The sequence below is a fragment of the Leptidea sinapis genome, chromosome 42 (genome assembly GCF_905404315.1).
Source record: "Leptidea sinapis chromosome 42, ilLepSina1.1, whole genome shotgun sequence".
NCBI classification, from domain to species: domain Eukaryota; kingdom Metazoa; phylum Arthropoda; class Insecta; order Lepidoptera; family Pieridae; genus Leptidea; species Leptidea sinapis.
Window position 1 is genome coordinate 7,631,555 of NC_066306.1, and position 26,480 is coordinate 7,658,034.

General features: G+C 41.3%; 2 protein-coding genes across 2 annotated transcripts; one reads left to right on the plus strand and one right to left on the minus strand.

Annotated features, from left to right (window-relative positions):
• Nucleotides 1–10,467: 10,467 nt before the first annotated feature.
• Nucleotides 10,468–12,651, plus strand: LOC126976882 (uncharacterized). Its single transcript, XM_050825518.1, has 3 exons — nt 10,468–10,813; nt 11,443–11,569; nt 12,407–12,651. Exons 1-3 carry the CDS (start codon nt 10,519–10,521, stop codon nt 12,567–12,569), a joined length of 585 nt encoding a protein of 194 aa, XP_050681475.1. The 5' UTR covers nt 10,468–10,518; the 3' UTR covers nt 12,570–12,651.
• A 2,099-nt stretch (nt 12,652–14,750) lies between these two features.
• LOC126976888 (ejaculatory bulb-specific protein 3-like) lies at nt 14,751–24,826 on the minus strand. The gene is made up of 3 exons (XM_050825525.1): nt 24,646–24,826; nt 22,141–22,267; nt 14,751–14,861 (listed from the first exon to the last, which is right to left on the minus strand). Exons 1-3 carry the CDS (start codon nt 24,824–24,826, stop codon nt 14,774–14,776), a joined length of 396 nt encoding a protein of 131 aa, XP_050681482.1. The 3' UTR covers nt 14,751–14,773.
• Between the last annotated feature and the right edge of the window lie 1,654 nt (nt 24,827–26,480).

Genomic DNA, 26,480 nt, shown 5'->3' on the forward strand with positions numbered 1-26,480 from the left:
TTCCGCGTGTTTTATTTGACCTTTTTATAATATAAGAGGGGCCTAAGGACTAGAGACTCACGTAATGAAACTGGTTGGCTACTTTGCACAGGATGCCGACTACATTATGGGTACCATAACGGCGCCTATTTCTGCCGTGAAGCAAAAAATGTGTCGAAGCCGAATCATAACTGTGTATTGGTCTGAAGGGCGCCGTAGCTAGTGAAATTACTGGGCAAATGAGACTTAACATCTTATGTCTCAAGGTGACGAGCGGAAGAATTATTGGATTTTTCAAGAATCCCTAGTGTACTGTATTGTAATGGGCAGAGCGTCTCAATTACCATCAGTTGATCGTTCTGTTCGTCTCGTCCCTTATTGTCAAAAAAATTGGTGAGGCGACTGCCCATGGACCTTCGCAACACCAGAGGTCAAGCTATGCGTTGCCGGCCTTTAAGTTGGAAGTATGCGGTATATAGTCTTGCTGTTCCTTAAGTCGTATTGATTCGGAAACACTACAGCTGGTCATTGATTCCACAAAGTGACAGTGCGAGGCAAGAAATTGCTCGCAAAACAAGCAGTTGTAGTTTCCCAGATGTCAACATACTGCGAGTGGATTTTCGCATTTTGACGAAATGTTAGTAAAGTTTAGTCAAGCCGATCGGAAATGACTTGATCGTCGATGATTCGAGCCGCTCTTCGTTGTATGCGGTCAAATGGAAGAAGCTGGTACTGGAGAGCTCCCAGACAGAGGTGAGAACTACTCCATGTGAGGCTAAATTTGTGCCTAATATAGTTGCAGGCGGTGGCTTATAGTGACGTACCTACTGTATCGTTTTACTGAGCACACCAAGCTATTAAGAAGCCAATAAGGTCGGGTCGCTGGAAATATCTGCGCCTAGCAAGGTGATACAGGCTCTGGCAGTACAGAAGTGATCGAATGAAGAGTTAAGACTAAGTTAAGTTAAGACTTACAGGCCTAAATTGATTATTATAATATATATATTATTAACCAGGTGGCCTACCTTTTGATACACAGTAACAAAGTGACGTTACCTAATTGTGACAGTAACAAACCTCAGGCGTTTGGATCAGGGAAGAATGGGTGACGTTAGCAGTCAGACATAACAATTTTTTTATGGAAGACGAGGACAAACGGGCGTACCTGTGGGTCACCTGGTGTTAAGTGGCCTATCATACTCTTGAAAGACCAGAGGAATTACAGGAGTGTTAACGGCCTTTAAGGAAGGTGTACGCGCTTTTTTTTGTTGGCTGTTTGCTTAAGATTTCTAACGATTGGTGATTCATATTTTTCTTTATTGTATTTGCATCGGATATCAAATTTAAAAAGTAGTCATTGCAGTACTGATGCTTGCGAGAAGATTATAAAAGTATTGAAAGAATATCTTAATGCAATACAAATGATTTAAGTTTTATTTAGTGTTAATTCCGCCAATATTTGTTTTTAAAACAATTCGACACGTGTTTCGCCTCTACACGAGGCATCCTCAGGACGTGATGTCTCGCCAAAATCTGACACGAGACACGTGTCGAATTGTTTTAAAAACAAATATTGGCGGAATTAACACTAAATAAAACTTAAATCATTTGTATAATTATGGGTTTCCGCAAAGTAACGCCTAATTCAATAAATTATCTTAATGTAAGCCGAGATCAATATTGCTTATAAAGTATGTTTCTTTGACAAGTCTATTTTTATATTCTTCTTTTTCACTTTAAAAAAATGCAGACTGTCCGGTAAATGTTTAAAACTTTAACCACCACCATAACCTTGCAGAATAGATAGTAGCGTAGTTACCTATTCAAATTCAAATATTTTTATTCAAAATAGGATATGAATATGAAATCACGTATTGAAAGTCAAAAACTAGTACCCATTCGGAAATGAACGCCTCAGACGCGAGAAGAACGGGCACAATAAACTCGGCGGGTTTTTTTTTCATAAAAATATCGTTACAATCAGTGACGGATTATTATTTTTTGGTGTGGTTTTTGGTGACGAGAGAGTGAGACGTGATGCTCTAAGGACGGATTTTATTTGTGCCCCCTCAGACGTGATGCCCTAGGCAATTGTTTAATTTGATTGAGGGTTAATCCGTCACTGGTTACAATGTACTATCGTACAATAAAACTTATAAATTAAAAAGCCTGAGGGCCGTCGCTCCATTTGCAATTTGTGGTATCATTAAGGAACTCATCTATGTTATAGTAACCTTTATACCAAACAAACGTTTTTTTAACAATTCTTTTAAGTTTTGTAATACAATTCTTTTGAACATTTTCTGGGAACTTGTTGTAAAATCATACCAACACATCGCCCCACAAAAGACTTACGTACCTACTAATTCGACTTAGCCGAGTAGTAGGCATAATCTGTGTTATTAATAAACGTGAAGTAAAGTTATTCCAACTTTTAAATTTTTGTCTAATTCACCTTCGCTACTATAGAATTACTTACATGACAGAGAGAAGTAATTCTAACTTAACTTGGAGTAACATTACATTGCGTTTATTAATAAGACAAAATAAGCTTATGTTTGTTACTGTAACACATTATGGTTATTAGTTTCTAGTTAGGTATAGTTTTAGGAGTGGTAGTGCCATGTTGGGTCCTCACGGACACAACCGAATTGGGCCGGCACGCCCGGAGAAATACCACTCCCCCACTCGAAACCCGCGTGAAATAGCGGCTATGCCGCTGTGTTTCGTCTGGTGAGTGGGGTATCCGGAGGCCTACACCCCCTCTCCCAAATACAAATGGCAGCACAGACTAAAATGAGACTACTCCAGGACGGTACCAGGCTATGCAGCCCTGGAGAATCCGTCCCTGGGCGTCCACAATTAGGGCCTGTACCTAATAGTGGTTGCCCAGGCTGCCCCGCGTATTCTGGAGGGGGCAAATCTGCGCTGACTCGGGGCAAACAGAGCAGGAGGCTCAAACCACCCTCCTCCACACTCGCTGTGGACTTTTGCTACATCAGGGGGCTTCGCTCAAATTTAAATGCCGTCCACTTTCACCTGGAGACAGTGAAGCCGGCCCTGCTCTTTTTAACCGAGACACAGATATCCTCCCTGGCTGATTCATCTTACCTTTCCTACCCGGGGTATAATTTGGAACACTCCTTTATACCACGGGCTGGCGTGTGCGTTTACGTCAGGGAGGATGTCTGTTCTCGACGCCTGAGTTTTCTTGAAGGACAGGACCTATCCATCATCTGGCTGCGTGTAGACTGCGATGACCATCCGCGAATCTACGCATGCCTGTATAGGTCCCATAGCGGTAACTCAGAGACTGACCGGCTCCTCGAACACATCCAAATGGCTACAGATTCCGTGTTGGAGCAGATCCCCACTGCAGAGATCGTCTTTCTTGGCGATTTTAACGCCCACCACGCCGAATGGCTAGGCTCACGTACCACCGATCATGCAGGGAGATCTGTTCACGACTTCGCCTTAGCATATGGTCTGACGCAACTGATTATTGCGCCAACGCGAATCCCAGATGTGCCAGATCATACACCTTCACTGTTGGACCTTCTGTTGACCTCCTTCTCACCATCCGGACGGCTATCTAGTTTCCGTTGACCCTCCTCTGGGATCGTCGGACCACTGCCTGATCCGGAGCACCGTGCCGATCATGCGCCTAACACGGCCCCGCTTCTTAGGATGTCGCCGCGTGTGGCACTATAGGTCAGAAAGTGGGACGAGATGCGGTGCTTTTTTGCATCCTGCCCGTGGAGGCAGATCTGTTTTTCGCTGGTAGATCCAGATGCCGCTGCTGACGCTGTTGCTGATGTGGTACTGCAAGGTATGGAACTCTTCATTCCATCCTCGTCTGTGCCTATCGGTGGCAGGTCCCAGCCATGGTTTGACCGCTCCTGCAAAATGGCCTCTCGCCGAAAGCAGGAGTGCTATCAGGTAATGCAGTGGTATCTAAGGATTTGAATTCCAGCGAACTTAAAAAACACTTCAATCATGCCTCCAGGTCCTTCAAAAGAGTTATTGCTGACGCGAAGTCGAAGCACATTGGCAGAATTGGCGAGAGACTTGCACGCCTTCCCTCGGGAACTCGTGCGTTCTGGTCGCTCGCCAAGGCTGTCCAAGGAAACTTCTGCCAGCCAGCCATTCCGCCACTGCACAGGGATGATGACTCGCTGGCCCATGACGCGAAAGAGAAAGCTGATCTCCTGGGCTCCCTCTTCGCGCCCAACTCGACTCTGGATGACCAAGGTGCACCACCACCGCATATTCCGCGGTGCGATTCATATATGCCGGAGGTAAAAATCCGGCATGGTGCCGTGCTTAAGGCGCTTCTCACCTTGGACATTCACAAATCGAGCGGGCCCGATGGCATTCCCCCGATAGTGCTGCGGACATGTGCTCCGGAACTGGCGCCGGTCCTTACCCGTCTTTTCCGGCTCTCCTACTCATCAGGCGTAGTCCCGAAATTATGGAAGGCGGCTTTAGTGCACCTGAATCCTAAGAAAGGTGTACGCTCAGATCCGTCCAACTACCGCCCCATTGCCATTACCTCCATTTTCTCCAAAGTAATGGAGTCGATCATCAACCGCCAGCTCTTGGGATACCTAGAGGGGCACCAGCTGATCAGCGACTGCCAGTACGGTTTCCGTCAGGGTCGCTCAGCTGGTGATCTTCTTGCGAACCTCACCCATAAATGGGCGCAAGCGGTTGAGTCGAAGGGAGAGGCGTTGGCGGTGAGTTTGGACATAGCGAAGGCCTTTGATCGGGTGTGGCATAAAGCGCTTATAGCGATACTGCCATCCTATGGGCTTCCCGAGAAGTTGTGCAAATGGGTCACTAGCTTTTTGACTGATTGGAGCATCAAGGTTGTTATCAACGGTGCATGCTCCGGCTTAAAACCCATAAACTCTGGTGTCCCGCAAGGCTGTGTGCTATCCCCTACGCTGTTTCTTCTGCATATCAATGATATGCTGCAAATCAGCAATATTCATTGCTATGCGGACGACAGCACGGGGTATGCTTCCTACACCGGCCGTGCCAACATGTCCCGGGATAGCGTCGACGAGAACCGGATCAAACTTGTGTCTGAAATCGAGACTACGCTTTGCAAAGTCTCGGAATGGGGCCGACAAAATTTAGTCCAATTCAACCCCAAGAAGACACAAGTTTGTGCGTTCACCACTTAAAAGTCTCCCTTTGTCGTATCCTCGATTCGAGATCACTCCTCTAACTGCCACAGCCTGTATTGGCATACTTGGCGTCGATATATCGAGCGACGTTCAGTTCCGTGGTCACTTGGAAGAGAAGGCCAAACTGGCCTCTAAAAAGCTTGGTGTACTCAGTAAGGCGAGACAGTACTTCACTAAAAGCCACCGCCTGCAACTTTATAAGGCGCAAATTCGGCCTCACATGGAGTACTGTTCTCACCTCTGGGCGGGTGCTCCCCAGTACCAGCTTCTTCCATTTGACCGCATACAACGAAGAGCGGCTCGAATCATCGACGATCAAGTCATCTCCGAGCGGCTTGATTCTCTAGCATTGCGTAGAGATGTGGGTTCTCTCTGCATCTTCTACCGCATTTATCACGGGGAGTGCTCAGAGGAGCTGTTCGGGTTGATTCCAGCGGCCGAATTCCACTATCGGACATTACGTGCAAAGTACCATCCGCATCACGTAGACGTCTGGCATTCCACAACCGCGCGTTTTCTTCGAAATTTCTTGGCTCGCACAGCCACTTTGTGGAATCAACTACCGGCAGCGGTCTTCCCGAACAGATACGACTTAGGGACCTTCAAGAAAAAAGCATACTCCCACCTTAAAGGCCGGCAACGCATTTCTTGACACACCTGTTGTTGCGGATGTCCATGGGCGGTTGCCTCACCTCTCCCCAACCCGTGAGCCTCTTGCCCGTTTGCCCCCTCTCATATATAAAAAAAAAATAGTAAATTCACTATGTGATAATGTGCCTATGTACATACATACACACATATACAATGCACCTCATATATGTATATTTACTGTGTCCTTGACAATATTATTGCTATGCAGACGACAGCACGGGCGATGCTGTATACACGGGCCATGCAGGTCTCCTCTCTTGAGAAGGTTGCGGAATGGGGTAAATTGAACCTTGTCCAATTTAACCCCCAGAAGACTCAAGTTTGAGCAGTTACCACAAAAAAACCCATTTGTCGTATCACCGCTATTCGACAACACTTCCCTTACAGCCTCGCCTAGTATCGGAATTCTGGGTCTCGAAATCTCGAGTGATTGCCGATTCTGCGGCCATCTGGAGAGCAAAGACAAATTGGCTTCGAAAAAGCTGGGCGTCAAAAATAGAGCACGGCAATACTTCAAGCCCACATTCGGCGCTTTACAAAGCGAAGTTCAGCCACATATGGAGTATTGCAAGATGACATCTCTGGTCTGGCGCACCCCAGTACCAGCCCGATCCATTTGACCGCGTGTAACGCAGAGCAGTTCGAATTGTCGGGGACCCAGTGCTCTGTGAACGGCTGGATCACTTGGCGTTGCGTAGATACATCGCCTCATTGTGTGCCTTCTACCGCATTTATCATGGGGAGTGTACCGAATAGCTGTTTCACCTGATTCTTGCCGCCTAATTCCACCTTCGCACGACACGCCTCAAAATAGGATACCATCCCCACCATCTGCATGTGTGGCGGTCATCCACAGTGCAGTTTTCAAGGAGCTTTATTGTGCGGTGTTTCCGTGACGCGCCACCTTGTGAGTAGAAATGGAGTGCTTACTCTGTCCTAAGCGCCATCTAGTACCTAAAGACTGAGTGCTTATTCTGTATTAAGCTCCATCTAGTGTGTAGACAGACGAACTGAGAGGTTTTTTCTGAATTTAGCGCCACTAGCTCCTATTTAGATAATTTTATATCATAATTTGCATGTCAATTGACGTAACATATTGGCTTATCAATAATATTATGTTTACATCTTAAGTACAATGTTTCTTGCAAATATCATTTCATTTCACAAAGTCACAGTGCTAGGCAAGAAGTGTCTCGCAAAACACGCGGTTGTACTTTGCCAGACTTCAACACGATGCGGGTAAATTTTCGCATCTTGACGTAATTTCCGGTGGTGGAGTTCGGGTGCTAGTATCAACCCCTTACGATTCTGTTAAGTACTCCTAATGCTAAACGCGGTAAAAGATGCACAGAGACCCACATCTCTACACAACGCCAAAGAATCAAGCCGATCGGAGATGACTTGATCGTCGATGATTCGAGCCGCTTTTCGATGTATGCGATCAAATGGAAGAAGCTTGTACTGGGGAGCCCCCGCCCAGACGTGAGAAGTACTCCATGTGAGGCCGAATTTGGACCTAATATAGTTGCAGGCGGTGGCTTGTAGTGAAGTACCTACTGTATCGTATTACAGAGCACACCAAGCTGTTTAGAAACCAATTAGGTCGTTTCGCTCGACATATCGGCGCCGATCTCTAATGCAGAGTTGGACTTAAAAGCCTAAATTGACTATGGGTACCAATAACAGAACCAGGGGCCTACCTTTTGATACACAGTTACAAAGTGTCGTTATCTAATTACCATATTATTAAAGTTTGCGTGACGTTAGTAGTCAGAAATCACAATTTTTTTACGGACAACGCAGAGAAACGGGCGTACCTATGAGTCACCTGGTGTTAAGTGGCCTATAATACTCTTGAAATACCAGAGGAATTACAGGAGCGTTGCCGACCTATCTATATATAACCATAGACTTGCATATAGTAGCGTAGCGTATCTATACCTACATATCAAATATTTTTATTCAAAATAGGATATGAATATGAAATCACTTATTGAAAGTCAAAAACTACCACCCATTCGGAAATGAACGCCTCAAATGTGAGAAGAACGGGCGCAATAAACTCAGCGGGTTTTTTTTCATAAAAATATCGTTGCAATGTACTATGGTACCATAAAATCTTGTTGTAAAAGCATATACCTACATCGCCCCACAAAAGACTTACTAATTCGACTTAGCCGAATAGTAGGCATAATCTGTGTTATTAATAAACGAGAAGTAAAATTATTCCTAATTTAAATTTTTGTCTAACTCACCTACTATGGAATTACTTACATGACAGAGAGAAGTAATTCTAACTTAACTTGGAGTAACATTACATTGCGTTTATTTATAAGACAGAATAAGTTTACGTTTGTTCCTGGTGTTAACATTGTGGTTATGAAAGTTTCTAATAAATTCACTTATGTGCCTATGTACATACATACAAAATGCATAATAAAGAATATGAGGTCATATTCTTTACTTTTCTCTTGACAATACCTATGCAAGATCTAATAATTATCGTTTGATTTATTAAAAGGTTAATTATAATTAAGCTAACATTTAAGTTATAATATTACGATGGTCGACAAATATTTGCCACCTCCGAGGTGGTCGTATCCTCGTCAGGAAAACTCTACATCGCTGGAGCACGTTATAGTTAAATATTAGGTGTATCACTTAATTGGGAATGCAGTTGTGTAAGAGAATTTACGATAACATTTACAATTGGTATGCTCTAATGGATGAAGGTTGTTGTGTTGTTAAAGTCGCGCGTGGCTCGAATATTTGAATGGCAGGAGCTGCCAACATTTGAAAGAAAGCAGTTTGTAATGTATAAATAAATGTAAGCTAACGTAACAAACATTCAGATTAATATCTTAGAAAAAGGGGTTTGTGGTTTGACGAGTCTACTTATTTTATTGTGAATCCTTCAATTTTGTAAACAGATAGATATCACGGAGTACTGAGTAGTGTTAATATATTGGATGCTCCAGCATCTCGAATTGCAGCAATAGAAACGGCAGACCTGTGAGCCGGGCCATTATCTTAACAAAACAATCTTTGCTAGTTTGTCGCTTAGCTACTCACAAATTTATTTATTTATTTATTTTATTTTATTCGGGAAACAAACAGTGCAACAATACACTTAAAAAATAAAACTGTAAATATAAATCACTGACCAATACAAGTTTCCACAATTAAATAGTACATAGAAAAAGCGAGCAAATTAATTACAATTTAAAAGTACATATTTGTATTGAAAATAATAAATATTAATTAAATATATTGAATTGAAATTACGTTACGCATTTTTCTTATTTATTCTGCATATAAAAAACCATTAACATTAACACCATGGTCGAGATATTCAATCATGACCACTCCGTTTCTGTCTATAAGAAGAGTGCCCATAATTTTTTACGGCTGAATGATTTGCCTTCAATTTCTTAGGGGTTTTAGATGATTGTGTATTTCAGGTCATAAATTGTAATTTTGTTTCTGAATCACAAAGGTTTTTTTTTATAAAAGAGGGGGTAAACGGGCAAGAGACTCACGTGATGGGGAGTGGTGAAGCAAACGTCAATAGACATCTATAAAACCCTTTTTTATGGTCTCTGCTTTGTTGAAGTCGCGTTTCATATACTATAGATATAAATCGAGGTTAGAAATTTGTTATGTTTTTAAAGTGATAACACTCACTTCTAGGATTAATACACAAATAAAACTTGAAAATAAAATTTTATGAACGATGCGGGACTCGAATTCACGACCTCTGGCGTTCCGTACCAGTGCTCGGCTAACTGAGCTAACTGTAATATTGGGGTTGAGCAGGTTATCAACTGTGAAGTGGATCCTGTTGACGAAGCCACAACCTGAGAGTTCAACAAAGTACACAAGATTTTATGACCAGTTCCAAAGAAGCTTGAGGAAAGTTGAGTCTTTGTTGTTATTTTTGTAGGTTAACCCAGCGCTCGGTTACTTTTTCATCACTAAGCGTCTCTAATCCGGTCAAACAACTCTTCGGAATAATCCCAGCATATATGATGCTGTAGAAGACATGAGTGGCACTTTATTGAGACTCAAACTTTGAAGTCTCTACGCTGTGACAAGCCATTCATAGAGTACCTCTGCATTGTACGCAGCCAAATGGTTCAGCCTTCTAGATGACCTCGGAGTTGGCAATCGCTCGAGTTTTTGAGTATTTTGATACTAGGCGAAGCATTAAAGGGAGTGTTGTTGAAGAGCGGATGACAAATTGCAAATTTGAGCCTTGTGGGGTTAATTTGAAGTTGAAGAAGGTTAATTTTATCCTATTTCGTGTCTTTCTCGAGCGAGGTTCGAAAGAAGATGCAAATTTTTAACGGCACTGGTCAACGATTTCCCGAGAGATCTGCATGGCTGCTGTATACGGCATCTCCGGTAGGTTTATCAACTCTGTGATGTTGCATGTTGAAAGCATCTAAGATATCACTAGCACGCAGAAGAAATTATAACATAAAATTATAGCTGTTTGTTTGAGAACTTTAAACTGCATCATTTCGAATAAAAATTTTATAAGGAAACCAACAATCAATAAATTTAAAATGTTCACAGTACCTGAAAATTCTGATAGTTATTTATCGAAGGTAGCTTGTCGACAATAAATCACGCAACAAGCACAATGTTTATACCCAGCTTGTCTCATTACTTTCGTTAGTGACTTCAAAAGAACATGTTGACTAGAATCGTATTATTAACTGTTTTCTTCATAAACTGCAGATCAGAAATGACTGCAGCTGGTATAGATAGATATGTCAGTGAAGGTGTACAAAGTATTGGCTACCATGTAGTCTACGGTGATGAAGATCTCGCGGTGATTAACGAAGTTGTGAGTACTGATGATAAAATGAATGCTCTCAAGAGTAAAATAGATTTGAACGAGGCTATGCCACCATTACCTGCTGCAGATGTTAAATGCTTGATGTCGGTTGACAAATATTGTTCAAAGCCAATGCGAGAAACGAAAAGTAAGTAACACGATGGAATAGTTTTTGATTTGATCACACTGCTTATTCACCAAAGGAATCTCAAAGAAAAAAAGAAGTTTAACCTCTCCCTTTTTCTTTTACCTAAACTAGTTTTTTATTTTTGAAGTGAATAAAATGTGCGCAAAGGTCTAGGTTAAATCAAGAAATTATATTTTATTGTATCGGTAGAATCTTAAAGAATATATATAAGAGTAAATCTATGCTACTACTAATAAAAATGCTATGAAATGTTTTATGAATAAATATTATTTTAGTGTTCATTCCTCAAAGTTTTGTTAGTCTATATGCAAAAAGGGCCACCTGCCTAAACGGGGCTAAACGCGTCCTCCACCGAAGAATCGGCTCCTTGACTCTCGAGAGTTCAACAAGTCAACAGTTCCTGAAGATATCTCGTGTAGAGAAAATGCTTGTCGAATTGGTTTCAACAGGGTTTTATATTACCAACTATCCAGGTCGAATAGTCGAGATTTTAGCTGGAGTTGGCAGAGCCGCAAAGTCTAGGCCGTACTTGCATTTTGCATGTAGACCATAAAAACTTAGCAGAATTAACACTAATAATATTTTAATATATAAAAATTTCAAATTTTTATAAAATTATATCTTTGCAGATATCCTTATATCCGCATTGAAAGATGAGTGTGCGAAATGCACAGCAGAACAAAGAGAAAGTGCGGGAAAGGTGGTCGCGTCGATGATGGCACATGATCCAGTTGCTTGGAAAATGTTCCTCACAAGGTATGACAGCCTTGAAAAGGTGCAAAGGATTCTAGGATAATTTGTGAGGTAATTCATGTGATTTTTGATGATATATGTACTAGTAACAGGGGGTAAAAAAGTAAGCATCCGATCTGATGCTAGCTTCTGAATCTATCCTTTCTGAATTATTTAGATTGTATAATCTGCTGCCTCTAGGGTCCAAAAGACCTAGAGGAAACAATAGATGCAATGGAAGATATCTCTGGAGACTGGCAAAACTCGATTGGAAGTGCATTGATCATTATGAGCTTTTACCGCCGGACAGAACCACTCATTCAGATCTCTACTGCCAACATCTGATGAGATTTGAGGCAAGAAGTTGAGAGCATGCGGTCGGAACTGCTCAAAAGAAAGGGTGTTCTCAGATCAGGATAACGCTGGAACACATATTTGGCCGCTCAGCAAAAATTAAAAAAAAAATGGCTTGGAGATGAAAATGTATATATATAGCACATTGCACCTGTTAGATTTCCACCTGCTTCGGTCTCTTCAGAATTCCTTAGAGAGTGTCAGGTAAACATCGAGAGAGGTCTGCGAAAACTACAAACTCTTTTTGAACACTTAGAGTTAACAACCTAAATTTAAAATTTATTTTATATTTATCTGTGTCAACATTGTTTTATTATCCTGATGATCCCGATAAGGTTATAAGGGTAAAGTTATGAAAATATCTATTGTGTTGCAATGGCTGCTTGACACATGTGTAAATTTAGAAGGAAATTGAATATTTTCAAGGTATAAATAACGATTGAACATTGCGTTACATTCATACACTTCAAACTAATAAAACACGTATACATAAACATTTCTTTTCAGATCTACTTTACAGATTCTACCACCAAAAACACCACCAAAACAAGAAAGACATAGATATAGGAAGATAGGAGAAGAAAAAATTATAGAAAACAGCAGAAACAGATACAGCCTGCCTGGAGTAAAAATTAGAGTGAAGAGATACGTGGTAGAGAAAATTAATTGAATAAAGTTGTTTATGCGATAGTCTCTGTTTCAGTAACCTCTGTGGAAAATGTTAATAAAATAAAATATTCTCATTATCGTTAGTGTTGTTTTGATTCCCTATAGAGGCTGTCATTATTACCCTTATTGGTAATAATATAGACGAAATTGAAAAACAAGTGGGAGGCTTCTACCAGTAGCATGTTTCCTTACACAGGATGATGACTAGGCATGTATCACAGAGGAACTTTTTTCTGCCGTCAAACAGTTATGTGCAAGCGGTTATTGTGTTAGACTTTTGAACGCCGTAGGTACTGCCATTACTTCATATTGGCCCAGAAAATAAAACATTTTTCATACTAACGGTAATTTACCCAGGTTTTATGTCGACATCGAATTTACGAACAAATCAACAATCGATAGTTTTTGTTCATAGTTCCGCCAACATCGAATCTATAAGACACACGTAAACTTTATTGATTAGGTAAAAAAAATCTCTCACGTACGCGGGTAACACTGAAAATGTTTAGAACTGGCCAGTTGAACATTGCTAATGAAAACCTTTTTTTTTAATTTCAATTTTAGAACTCTTTGGTAACCTTATGTAGTATATTGCATTCATTTGTCAATTATTGTTGAATTGGCGGTAAATATAAAACTCTTGTTTCACGTGAAAATGAACCTAACGCGAGAAATTTATTATGACTTTCGTTGTGGGTTTACTCAACAAGAAAGCTATGATAGGCTGCGATTTGCATTTCTTAATGAAGCCCCATCTTGTTCCACTATTTACAATTGGTTTAAAGAGTTTAAGCGTGGACGTAGCAATCTCAATGATGATCCGCGTGAGAGACGTCCTTTAACAGCGACTACTGAAGATAACATCAGTGCTGTGTGACGCATGATAGAGGAAGATAAGAACTGACCTATCAGCATATACGGGCAAACCTAGGCATTGGTATGAGTCAAGTTCAAAAAATATTACAAGAACATTTAGGCGTCAAGAAGCTTTGTACCAGATGGAGTCCCCATACTTTAACCAGCGACCAGAAACACCTTCGCATGTACTGGTGTCGCCAAATGTTAGATACGTTCAACGGCGGTGACTTAAATGCTGTATTTGACATCGTCACAGGTGATGAAAACTACATATATTGCTACGAACCCGAAACCGTAAGACAATCACCTCAGTGGGTGTTTCCTTTCGAGGATCGGCCAACTAAAGTAAAGAAAGGAAGAAGTCAAGGAAAAAAGTGATTGCCTCATTCTTTGGTCGGAAAGGTCATTTCGCGATAGTTGTGCTAGAAGATGGAAGGACAGTTACTGCAGACTGTTATGTCAATCACTGTTTGCCTGTTGTCTTGGAAAAAATTCGACAGCAGCGCCCTCGAAGCAGGGTCCTCCTTCACCACGTGTACGCAATTTTTTTGAAGGTACCCATGTCGTATCGTCCCGGAAATACTGCACAAGGAAGTTCATTCCACAGCTTTGTAGAACGTGGAAGAAAGCTCCTTGAAAACCGCACTGTGGAGGAACGCCACACATCCAGATGGTGGGGATGATATCCTAACTTGTGGCGTTTTGTGCGAAGGTGGTTGTGAATTCGGCGGCAGGAAACAGGTGAAACAGCTCTTCGAAACACTCCCAATGATAAATGCGGTAGAGGACACACAATGAAGCGATTTCACTACGCAACGCCAAGTGATCCAGCCGTTCACAGAGCACCGGGTCAAGATAATGAGTCATCCACAATACAGTCCTGACCTTTATTTATTCCCAAGAACTAAAGATAATATTAAATAAATATGTATATATAAATCGAGGTATTCGCTTTACAAGCCCTGAAGATGCGGTGAAAGCGTACGAAAATGCCATAGAAGAGACCCCTAAGGAAAAATGGGCCCACTGCTTTTCTCAGAAGTTCCACCGAATGCGACGATGTGTAGAGAGGAACGGAGATTACTTCTAAAATCAATAAAAGTATTGGCAACTTTATACATTAAGCCGTTTTCCATTATCTAAACATTTTCAGTGTAACCTAGGTATAAATCACCAGCCAGCGTGTTGATAGTTGATTTCCACCGCACCGCCTCTTATCACTTGTTACTTAAATATTTTTACGTTTTTTCCGATAATTTAATATAATATAATATAAATTAATACGATATAACTAAAATACATTATAAAATCTACTATAACTATTTATTCTTTCGTATTTTATAATTATTATAATAATTTTTTTATTTCCAGAGAAGATTTGAAGGCTTCTTTTCTTTCCAGGTACTTCTTTTTGTAGCTTCCGTCTTCGTTGTACCTAGAAATAAAAATAGAAAACATAATTATTATACTATTGAATGATGATATGAACATAGATCGCTAATCAATAAACTCTTGGGTAGTAAGTAGTCTTGATAAGTTGAGTAATAAGCTTTGATTCTTCTTCTTCTCAATCATTCACTCTTGTCAGAGTGGTCGTGGTTGCCAAGATGACGCAACATTAGTCGCCGTTGGTCTCCACAGTTATGGGTCGCACTGCCTCCCTCGCGATGCTCCTCCACTTTTGACGGTTTGCAGCATTGCGGGAGCACTCCACAATAGGTGTCTGGGTCACTGTTTTGATAAGGTCCGTCCATCGTGTGGGTGAGCGTCCTCTCGCTCTTTTTCCTCCACCTTGCCCTGCACTATCAACCGCTCAAACGATCCTTCATTTCTGGAGATGTGACCAAAGAACTTCAGAATTCGTAGTTGCACAGTCGACGATAGCCTTTCTTTTATCTTCAGTTCTTTTAAGATGGAATTGTTGGTTCGGAAAGCCGTCCAAGGGATCGTCAGGAGTCGTCTCCAACACCACATCTCTAAGGCATCAATTTTGCGGCGGTCTTGAAGTCTAGGGGACCAGGTTTCAGCCCCGTAGAGGAAGATTGGAAACACAAGACACCTCATAAGTCGAACCTTGGTGGTTTTGGTGATCCTTCTGTCCTTCCAGATCTTATTGAGCTTCTCTACCGCAGGTCTGGTTATAGCACATCGCCTTCGGATTTCCAGCTCGCAACCTCCGGTTTTGGAGATAGTAGAACCAAGATAGGTGTAGGTTGGCACCACCTCACAGTTGGCAATGTGTTGAAATTCTACCCTGTTGTTATTTACGCGGTCTACTATCATCATCTTGGTTTTAACTCTGTTGATGGCCAGTCCGAATTCAAAGCTGGTTATTTCCAAACGTGTTAGTAGTTCTTCAATATCCTCCTTTGATTGGGCAAGTAGTGTAGTGTCGTCCGCATATCTGAGATTACAAATTTTGCGCCCTCCGACAGATATGCCTTTATCCCAGTCCTCGAGAACAATCCGCATTATGTGCTCGGTGTAAATGTTAAATAGTAAAGGTGAAAGGATACACCCCTGTCGAACGCCACCCTCTGTTTTGAAATTTGTCGAGTCTATTTCGTCCACCCGAACAGCTGCTGTACCATCTATGTATAATCTTTTGACGAGTTGTATCAAATGCAGAGGTACTCCCATTTGTGATAGTACGTGCCAAAGTTTGTCCATTTAACAGTATCAAATGCTTTCCGAAAATCAACAAAGCAGATGTATAGAGGGGTATTGAACTCCCTAGCTTACTCTATGATTTGACGGATCACAAGTATTTGCTCTCGTGTGACCTTTAACGAAACCAGCTTGTTCGGCGATTTGATGTGACAAATAGACCTGAAGTCTTGTATTCAAGATGTGGAGTAGTATCTTGCTGGCATGGGATATAAGAGAAATCAGTCTATAGTTATTGCATTTTTTCGTAGAGCCTTTCTTATGCAGCGGAATGAATAAGGAATGTGACCATTCTATTGGCCAACACCCTGTTTCCCAAATTTTGCAGCAGATGGTGTGTAAGACCTCAACCCCCGTTTCTCCCATGGCCTTAAAAACTTCTATAGGCAAGTCATCAACTCCCACGGCCTTATTGCTCTTAAGACGCAGGACTGCAGCACGTACTTCATCTTTCAATATTGAAGGTTCTTGTTCATCAACACAAAATAAAATAAATAAAAATTTCGTATTAAAAGGTCGTCAAATAATGTCCGAGCGGCGGCGTTGTATATACTTTAAGATTAACTTAAACATATAACATTAAAACATTCATTCAAATTAACACACACAGTTATTATTACAACTCTAGAAAGGCAAGAAATTTTTGTAACATAATTATTTAGCAAAATGATTGAAATCGTCAAGTTAGTTCCACAATTTTGTTTATTTAAAGTGGCACTTACCTGAAATACGTCACTCCATCCGTTTTAAGTGTAGATATGGACATATTGGACAGTTTTTCATTTAACACTTTTTCATTGCGTGGCGTTGTATTAGCATTAGCGTAGCGCAGTCAAAACACAACTGAACAAAGAGTCTATCTAGATACGTAGGCAGAGTTTTGTTTCAGACAATTTTTGAGCGTGATTGTGTGTGAACATACTTTGTATAGGTACTCATATATCACACTTGCGCCTTTTTCTGTCAGCAGTTCTGCAATCTGTTCAAGCATTATTGTGTTCACATTGCCGGCTGACCAACAGGTAGGTATGTACCTAGGAGTTGTGTAGAAAACCTAGGTGAAGAATGTGCTTAATGGACAATGAAAATAAAATAATTTCATACATGCTCTGGACGCCCCAGGTGTTCTATTTGATTGGTTAATAGATTAAAAATACTAGACATTTAATACGATAAATGATATAGATACGACACTAGTCGATTAGTTTTTGGTTATTTACATAGTAATAGGTCCTTCGCCGATTTAGTTTACCATCTTTGTGCCACAGAAAAGAGAGAGAAAAAGAAAAAAATTAAAACATATATTATTATCAAAACGGTTGCACATCTACAAATTTTCTAGAAACTATGATGATCATAATTTTAGCCACAGAAACAAACAATCATGTTATGCCTACTACTCGGTTAAGTCGAGTTAGCAAGTCTTTAGTTAGTCGATGTACGACATGGTATGATCCCAAAAATGTAGAAAACAAACGTGTAACGAAGTTTAAAAGAGTTGTTAAAAAAGTTTATGTGGTTACTACGAGGGCGGCACTGAAAATTTTGGGAATCAAGGAAGTGACACAACATAACTATTTAAAAATGTATTTATTGCTATTCGAAGTATTCTCCGCGAAATATGACACATTTTTCCATACGATGGAACCAATCATTGAAGCAACCATTCCATTCGGAAGATGGGGTCTCCAAAATGGCCGTTTTCTTATTATGACAGCATCAACGTTTTCTTTGGTGACTGCAGTTTTTGGACGACCTTGACGGGGATCATCACTGAGCTTGACACGTCCACGTTGAAATTCAGCAAACCAGCGATAAATTGTGGTTTTGGATAGGGCTTCATCACCAAATGCAGAAATCATCAGGTAACACACTGTTTTTGTGTTAAACCACTTCGAAAGTCATAATACATCATCGCTCTAGAATTTTCTCGAGTCAATTCCATTTTCTCAATGACTAAACAAGTTTGACAAGACCTTGTGACAAGACCGAGAATCTTTTTTTAAATAAATAAATGGTATTCGATTTTTAAAACCAAGGAGTTTTCAATTAAAAAGATTTTAATATGACAGGAACAGTGAAAACATTCCATTCCAGATACTTTTAGTGCATAACCATAATGTTAACACCAGGAACAGACATAAACTGATGATGCCTATTGATGAGCGACCGCCCTCAGGCTATTAAATAATAAGTTTAATTGTACAATGTTACTTTGTAAATGTTACTTTAATTGTAAAACATATTTTTGATGAAAAAAAAAGCCCGCTGAGTTTGTTGCGCCCATTCTTCTCAGGCCTGAGGCATTCGCTTTGGAATGGGTGGTAGTTTTTTTGACTTTCAATAAGTGATTTCACATCCTATTTTGAATAAAAATATTTGAATTTGAATTTGCAGCCTATGTATAGCATAAATGACAAAATTTCATTTAAAAAAAGAATCCCACTGGATTTTTTTTGCGTCTTATTTTTGAATGACTGGCATACAGGTTCAAGAAGTTATTTAAAAATTCTATTTAAAAAAGAAATATTTGAATAAGAATGAATTACTCAGATAATATACAGATTATACACACTAATTGGATGAAATATTAAGATAGAGATGTCAAAGTTTTATGACGAAGGTGGCCATAAGAACTATGTAACAAAATAAACATGAAAGAAAATAACACCATTTTTTTTTTTTTTATGGAATAGGAGGACAAACGAGCGTACGGGTCACCTGTTGTTAAGTGATCACCGCCGCCCATACTCTCTTGCAACACCAGAGGAATCACAGGAGCGTTGCCGGCCTTTAAGGAAGGTGTACGCGCTTTTTTTGAAGGTACCCATGTCGTATCGTCCCGGAAACACCGCACAAGGAAGTTCATTCCACAGCTTTGTAGTACGTGGAAGAAAGCTCCTTGTAAACCGCACTGTGGAGGACCGCCACACATCCAGATGGTGAGGATGATATCCTAACTTGTGGCGTGTCGTGCAGAGGTGGAATTCGGCGGCAGGAATTAGGTAAAACAGCTCTTCGGAACACTCCCCGTGATAAATGCGGTAGAAGACACACAATGAAGCGACGTCTCTACGCAACGCCAAGTGATCCAGCCGTTCACAGAGCACTGGGTCCCCGACAATTCGCGCTGCTCTGCGTTGCACGCGGTCAAATGGATCGAGCTGATACTGGGGTGCGCCAGACCAGAGATGACAGCAATACTCCATGTGTGGCCGGACCTGCGCTTTGTACAGCGCTAGAATGTAGGCCGGCTTGAAGTATTGCCGTGCTCTATTAATGACGCCCAGTTTCTTTGAAGCCAATTTGGCTTTGCCCTCCAGATGGCCACGGAATTGGCAATCGCTCGAGATTTCGAGACCCAGTATTCCGATACTAGGCGAGGCTTTTAGGGAAGTGTTGTCGAAGAGCGGTGATGCGACAAATGGGGTTTTTTAGTGGTAAACGCGCAAACTTGAGTCTTCTGGGGGTTAAATTGGACAAGGTTCAATTTACCCCATTCCGCGACCTTCTCAAGAGAGGACTCGAAGTTTCTCCCGGCACTGGTCGACGATTTCCCGAGAGAGACGTGCATGCCCCGTGTATACGGCATCACCAGTGCTGTCATCTGCATAGCAATGAATGTTGGAGGTGTCCAACATATCATTGATATGCAGAAGAAACAGCGTAGGAGATAGCACACAGGTTCGAGCAATGTCCGTCGACAACGACCTGTATGCTGCGCCCAGTGAGGAAACTGGAGGTCCACTTGCACAAGCTCTCGGGAAGCCCAAATGATGGAAGTTTAGAGAGGAGCGCCTTATGCCATACACGATCAAAGGCCTTCGCTATATCCAGGCTAACTGCCAGGCCTTCCCCCTTGCTTTCAATAGCCGCAGCCCATCTATGTGTTAGCTATACCAGAAGATCACCTGCCGACCGACCATGGCGAAACCCGTATTGTCGGTCGTTGATCAACTGGTGACCCTCTAGGTATACCAAGAGCTGACGGCTAATTATGCTCTCCATGATTTTGGAGAGCAGGGAGGTAATAGCAATAGGCCTGTAGTTTGCCGGATCCGAACTGTCTCCTTTTTTTTGGATCGGATGAACAAGGGCTGACTTCCATGAGTCAGGGACTACGCCTTTGGAATAAGAGTGCCGGAATAAACGCGTTAGCACCGGCGTCAACTCAGGGGCACACGTTCTAAGCACGATTGGAGAAATGCCATCTGGCCCGCTCGACTTCCTGACGTCCAACGAAAACAGAGCTCGCCTAACAGTTTTCTGTCTGAACTGTACTTCAGGCATAGAGCTCTGACACCGCGGGATGGTCGGCGGTGTTTTTCCGTTGTCGTCAAGAGTCGAGTTGGAAGCGAAAAGAGCGCACAGGAGATCGGCTTTCTCTTTTGCCGTATGGGCCAGGGTGTCATTCCTCATGTGCAACGGCGGCATGGACGGCTGGCTGAAGTTACCAAGAGCAGCTTTCGACAACGACCAGAACTTGCGTGTTCCGGTCGGGTAACTGGAAAGCTGCTTGCCGATTTTGACGACGTGTTTGACTTTGCACGGGCGATTTGCCGCTTAAAAAATCTGGAAGCACGGTTGTATTTCCTCTTTAGAACTATGCAGTTCGGATCCTTTGTGCCCAGCGCCGCAACCCAAGTTCGATTCGCCTGTTTTTTGCAGTCAGATGCTGCTTTAACTGACGCATCGAACCAGGGCTGTGATCTGCCACCGATCGGTACTACAGAGCTTGGTATAAAAATATCCATGCCCTGTAGTATCACATCGGCTACTGCAACGGCACAGGCCTTAGGATCATCCGAAGGGAAACAAACCCTGCTCCAAGGGTAGGATGCAAAAAAGGAACGCATCCTATCCCAATCTGCTGACTTGTAGTGCCAAACGCGGCGGGTCGCTAGTGGTCTGTGACGTGGGCGTCGTATAGGCACTACACTCCTGACCAGGCAATGGTCGGACGTTCCGAGAGGGGCGTCGACAATGACCTGGTAATCGGGATGTGTAGTCAGCAGAAGATCTAATAAGGACGGCATGTGGCTATCCACATCCGGGAGCCGCGTTGGCGACTCAACCAATTGGGACAGATCGTACGCCAAAGCAAAATTATGCACAGATCGCCCTGCGTAGTCTGTGGTACGTGATCCAAGCCATTTGGCATTGTGCCCGTTGAAATCACCCAAGACTACGATTTCAGCGGAGGGGATCTGTGCAAGCACGTCGTCAATTGCCGCTTGAACGCAGCCCATGAGATGATCGGTTTCTGTGTTACCACTATGGGACCTGTAGACACACGCATAGGTGCGGACGCGGTCCTCTAAATCTACGCGGAGCCAGAGAGTGGACAGGTCTCTACCCTCAAAATTGCCGAGACGGCGACAGCAGATATCCTCCCTAACGTACACACATACCCGGCATGAGGCAAAAAATTGTGCTCAATTTTGTACCCGGGGTACGTTAAATATGACGTATCGCTAGGTCGAGATATCTGCGTCTCCGTAAGGAAACACAAGGCCAGCTTCGCCGTCTCAAGGTGGTGGTGGACGGCGTTTAAGTTGGAGTGAATTCCCCTGATATTGTAAAAGTCCACGTTGAGTGTGGAGCGGGGTGCCGTGGTGTTACTGCCTCGTTTGTCCTTGGTCATGCGCGGTACTGTGCCCTCCCCAGAATATGAAGGGCAGCCCGAGCTAGAGTGCTCGGGGAGGGATTCTCCGACTCTGGTAGAGCCGGGTACCCTCCTGGGGTACTATCTCTTTAGGGACCGCTTTCATAATCTTTGTTTGGGATGGGGGGGTAATGGCCTCCGGTCCTCAACACTAACCTATGCGAAACATAGCGGCACTAGGCCGCTACTTCACGCCGGTATTCTGTGCGAGTGTGGTAATTAACCCGGACGAGTCTGGCCCGATTGTGCTGACGTCAAAAGACGACTGCGTGACTCTCCCACTTCTATGGACACCATGGAGTTTTGACTCCATTGAATCATGCACGACCATGTCAGTTTGTCAACTTCTACATATATATTATAAAAAAAATATAAATATTACATTTTCTCCAATTCGTCCCAGTCTTCGGGTCTATGGTCTATGATGTACTGCATCACCCTGTCAGCTCCAACCCGCTGTCGTTCACTGCACTTTTGACAGTCATTCTCTATTGCATCTGGCAAATTATCTGCAAAATGTATCGACACTAGTATAATGTCTACTTATATTTCTTTCATTATTTAATGAATGAATGAATGAACGTAGTATGCTTAGTAATAAATTATGAGATAAGATAAATCTAACTAACATAAGGAAGAAAACTTAACTAGAAAGTATTGAAATTAGTGATAAGAAACTAAAATGGCGCTGGGCAGATCATGCAGGGATAGTCAAGAAGACAGATAAACAGATGGGAAGATGATTTAAAAAATGTAGCAGGAACCTGGAGTGGAACTAGATAGATGGATAGACAGATATGGAAGGATCTGGAGGAGGCCTATGTTGGAAGACAAGCGGACAACGAAGAAAAATTTGCGAGTAAAACAACTGCCAGTAAACAAACATGTTAATGTTATGTATTGTTTGCAAATAAAGGCTTTCATTCTTTCATTATTATTGCTGCACTAAATAGAATAGTTGTGTAAGTGTTTGAAAGAAAAGAATGGTTTAAATCATATTTCCACTGATAAGATTAGATTTACATCATGCTATTGTTTTGGTCGTCGGTTCATTAAAGAGAAATTAAAGACAGTGTAAAGATATAAGTAGTAACACAACTATAAATGTTACACCTAGACTTAAGTGGGAAGCGTTGATTTAAGTTGATCATCTATAAGGGCTCATAAGTGGCCCTTACATTTACATTTAACTCTGTACTATGGCTGCGAGTAGCCCTAATATAAATAAATAAGTAAACACTTTCCACCTTATTCATAATAGTCTGCTAACTTAAAGCATTGCTAATTCTAAGTCTATCTTCTTCTATTGACCTAAGTCAGAATGAGAGAAAACACTCCTAAGCGGCAGTTTAAAGTTAGCGGACCATTATGAGGGGGTTTATCTTTAGTTTTGTGTCGCTTCATTATGTGTCTTCACCGTATTACTGGGAGTGAAGAAGAGTTGTTTAATCTGATTCCTGCCGCAATTCCACTTTCGACATGCCACAAACTTGTAAATCATCACTATCTAAATGTGTGACTTTCATTTACAGTACGATTTTCAAGAAACCATCGTCCACGTACAAACAAGCAATGGAATGCTTGCGTGGTGTTTCCCGAACGATACGACATTGGTATCTTTAAAAAAAAGTGCGTACATTTTTCTGAATTACTGGCGCTCCTATTATTCCTCTGGTTTGGAGGACTATGTAGGTACATGCGTTTGGCCGTTAAAAAAGGAAAGGAGAATTGGACTTTTGGGCCTGATGGTTAACAAGTTGAAATATACTTTTAAAAAAAAGGGTATATTTTTCTGAAATACATTGTCTCAATGTTTCTTTTATTTTATTACGTGTATCATAGATATTTTATTTTATTCTATATATATATGTGAATAAACATAAGGCCTATTAAAAGCTACCACATATGGATTTTTTTTATTTCTAACTACTAATATAAAATTATATCTAACGACATTTTTACTAAGTGCACAACTGCTACTTTTTATGATGCCAACAAATACCTAAATCAATTTCGATATACTGTTCAAATAGTTTAATTGTATAAAGCCATGTTTTGAGATTCTTTTGAAAACTGTTGCGCAAATACCACATCAATATCCTTTGCTAGTCTTTTACTTTGGGGGCAAAATATTGGATATAATATTCTGTTTTCAATTTTTTAATTTGACCAGTAGATAACATTGTAAATAAATATTTTGGTACGAAGCGCCTTCTTTCAGTTGAAATCACAAAACTAACATTTAAAATTACAATAAAATTATTATAATATGTCTAATTATTAATATCTAACGTTTGTTCAACGTTATAAAGTCCAAAGGTACTATATTTTTCTTTAAATTTTAGTGAACGAGTGTTTTATTACGTTCAAATATTTATTGCTAATTCAATAGCGTTACTTTGCGGAAATCCATAATTATGCAAATGTAGTCTCGTGCCAGATTTTGGCGAGACAACCGTCCTGAGGATCCGAAACACGTGTCGAATTTTTTTTTTTTTTTTTTTTTTTTTTTTTTTAATTATTGGCGGAATGAACACTAAAGAAAACTTAAATCATTTGTACGTTTAAATATTTCATCACATTGTATTATATTATTATTACCATATTTAAAAAGGACCAAGATCGAGTCATCATATTATTGTAAATCAGCCTCTTTTGTATGATATTTTTGTTTCTCCTTAGAAGCCCAAATACGATTGGGATGCTTAGGTACCGGACAGTACCATACCAGTGATCAGATCTTAGTGGTTCAAATAACGCTATAACCCTCAATTTTCTTAAACCGATTCAAAAAGGCTAAATGAACTCCTTTCAAATTCCAAAAAGTATTGTTGAAACCAAAGCCAATATTGTAAAAATACATAAAATATCTAGTAATAATAATTACTCTTTAACTCTTTCCCATCTGGCGTACAGGGACCTTTGTCCAGTAAGCACTTCACATAGCTGGAGAGCAGCCTTTCACTGGCCAGGATCTCATCCAAGTTGACTCCATCATACTTTGTAGTGTAAGTAGTGTTCTCACAATAGCACCCGGCCACAAACAGGAGAACTAACATCTTTGTCATTATCTTGAAAAAAAAAAGTCAATGATATATAACTACAGAAGTGAATTCTTCGCCACTAAATACTACTACTAAAACTAAAAAAACCCCCGCAGTCCCTCTTAGTCGATTCGAGCAGAATTTAACCGATAGAGCGTTTCATAACCGTGCGTAATGGGTCAGTCTCACTGAATGCCAAAAAATTAAATGCTCAGCGTGCCTTAATATATTTTTATTTCAATAAATTATTTGATATTGTACGTACACAATTTTACTTTGAATGAAGCGGTAGGAGAGGTAGGCATATACTTATACATCTTAGGTCATCATCAAACTGGTGAAGTGCGAGTCGAACTCGTACGCGAAGCGTTCGCCGTACCACCACCAAGTATCCATCCCAACTCAGCCCGCTGACTGACTTATAGGACTCCCGTTTCCTTGGTTCACCTCCGATCGGAAGAATTTTAATTCAAAATGTATGCAGCACCTTATAAACTAATTTGTTATGCATATCACAGCCATTGTAAAATATATTATTCAAAAGAGCGGCCGTTGAGTTTCTTGTATCTTCTACTCACAAGCTCTACTTTTCCGAATATGTGGTGGATACTCGGACTGATTTGACTCCACCTATCCATGTAGGCAGCTAGTAAACTAAGTAAGCTAAGCTCTGTTTAGTATTTGCCCTGTGCTTCGAAGGTACGTAAAAGAATAGGTAAGGTTTAGGTTTTGTGAGAGGCGACCAAGTGACCGCTTTTTGATGTGGGGTGGTATGCTTCGATGTGAGAGAAATCGCTTCTGGATAGAATGTCAGATGACAACAACGGCAAGAAAAGGCCAGTATCAATCGGAAATATACCACTGACGTACCGGGAAACCGACGTGAAGGAATCCAGTTTAAACTAGTTTAGTATGGTGGACAAGCGCCCATTCTCTCAACATGCCACCAGCGGAGAATACATCCCCGTCGGCTCACTCGTCCTATGCTGGGGAAATTTATCTGTGTGGATAAAAGAGGCAACAACGCAACGGAACCTCGCCTAACAGTTAACGTAGGCCTGCTCAAAATAAGGGGAAATCATTTCAACTTAAACGCCGTCATCTAGAACCATCTTGAGAAGGCGTTGACCTGATCTTGTTTTTTCTTAAGTTCAAGTATCTAAACACCAACCGGTATAATTACGTAAGACTCACTGAGACTTTGCTGTTTTCGACAGTCGATGCAACAGCCTCAGCACCAACTGAAATAACTTGGACATAATTAGGAGCCAGAGTGTCACCTTCCCAAGCCACTAGGGTTATTCCATCAGGAACCTTGCCATAGACGGGTAAATACCATTTGGCTTTAAAATAGCTGGTATCTTAAGAGCGGCAATTGAAGTAAAAAAATTGTATTTATTTTTAAGGATTAGGAGGACAAACGAGCGTACGGGTCACCTGGTGTTAAGTTATCACCGCCGCCCACATTTTCTTGCAACACCAGAGGAATCACAATAGCGTTGGCGGCCTTTAAGGAAGGTTTACGCGCTTGTTTTGAAACACCCGCCCCGGAAACACCGCACAAGGAAGCAAACACGAAATTTCACAGCTTTGTAGTACGAGGAAGAAAGCTCGTTGAAAACCGCACTGTGGAGGACCACCACACATCCAGATGGTGGGGATGATATTCTAACTTGTG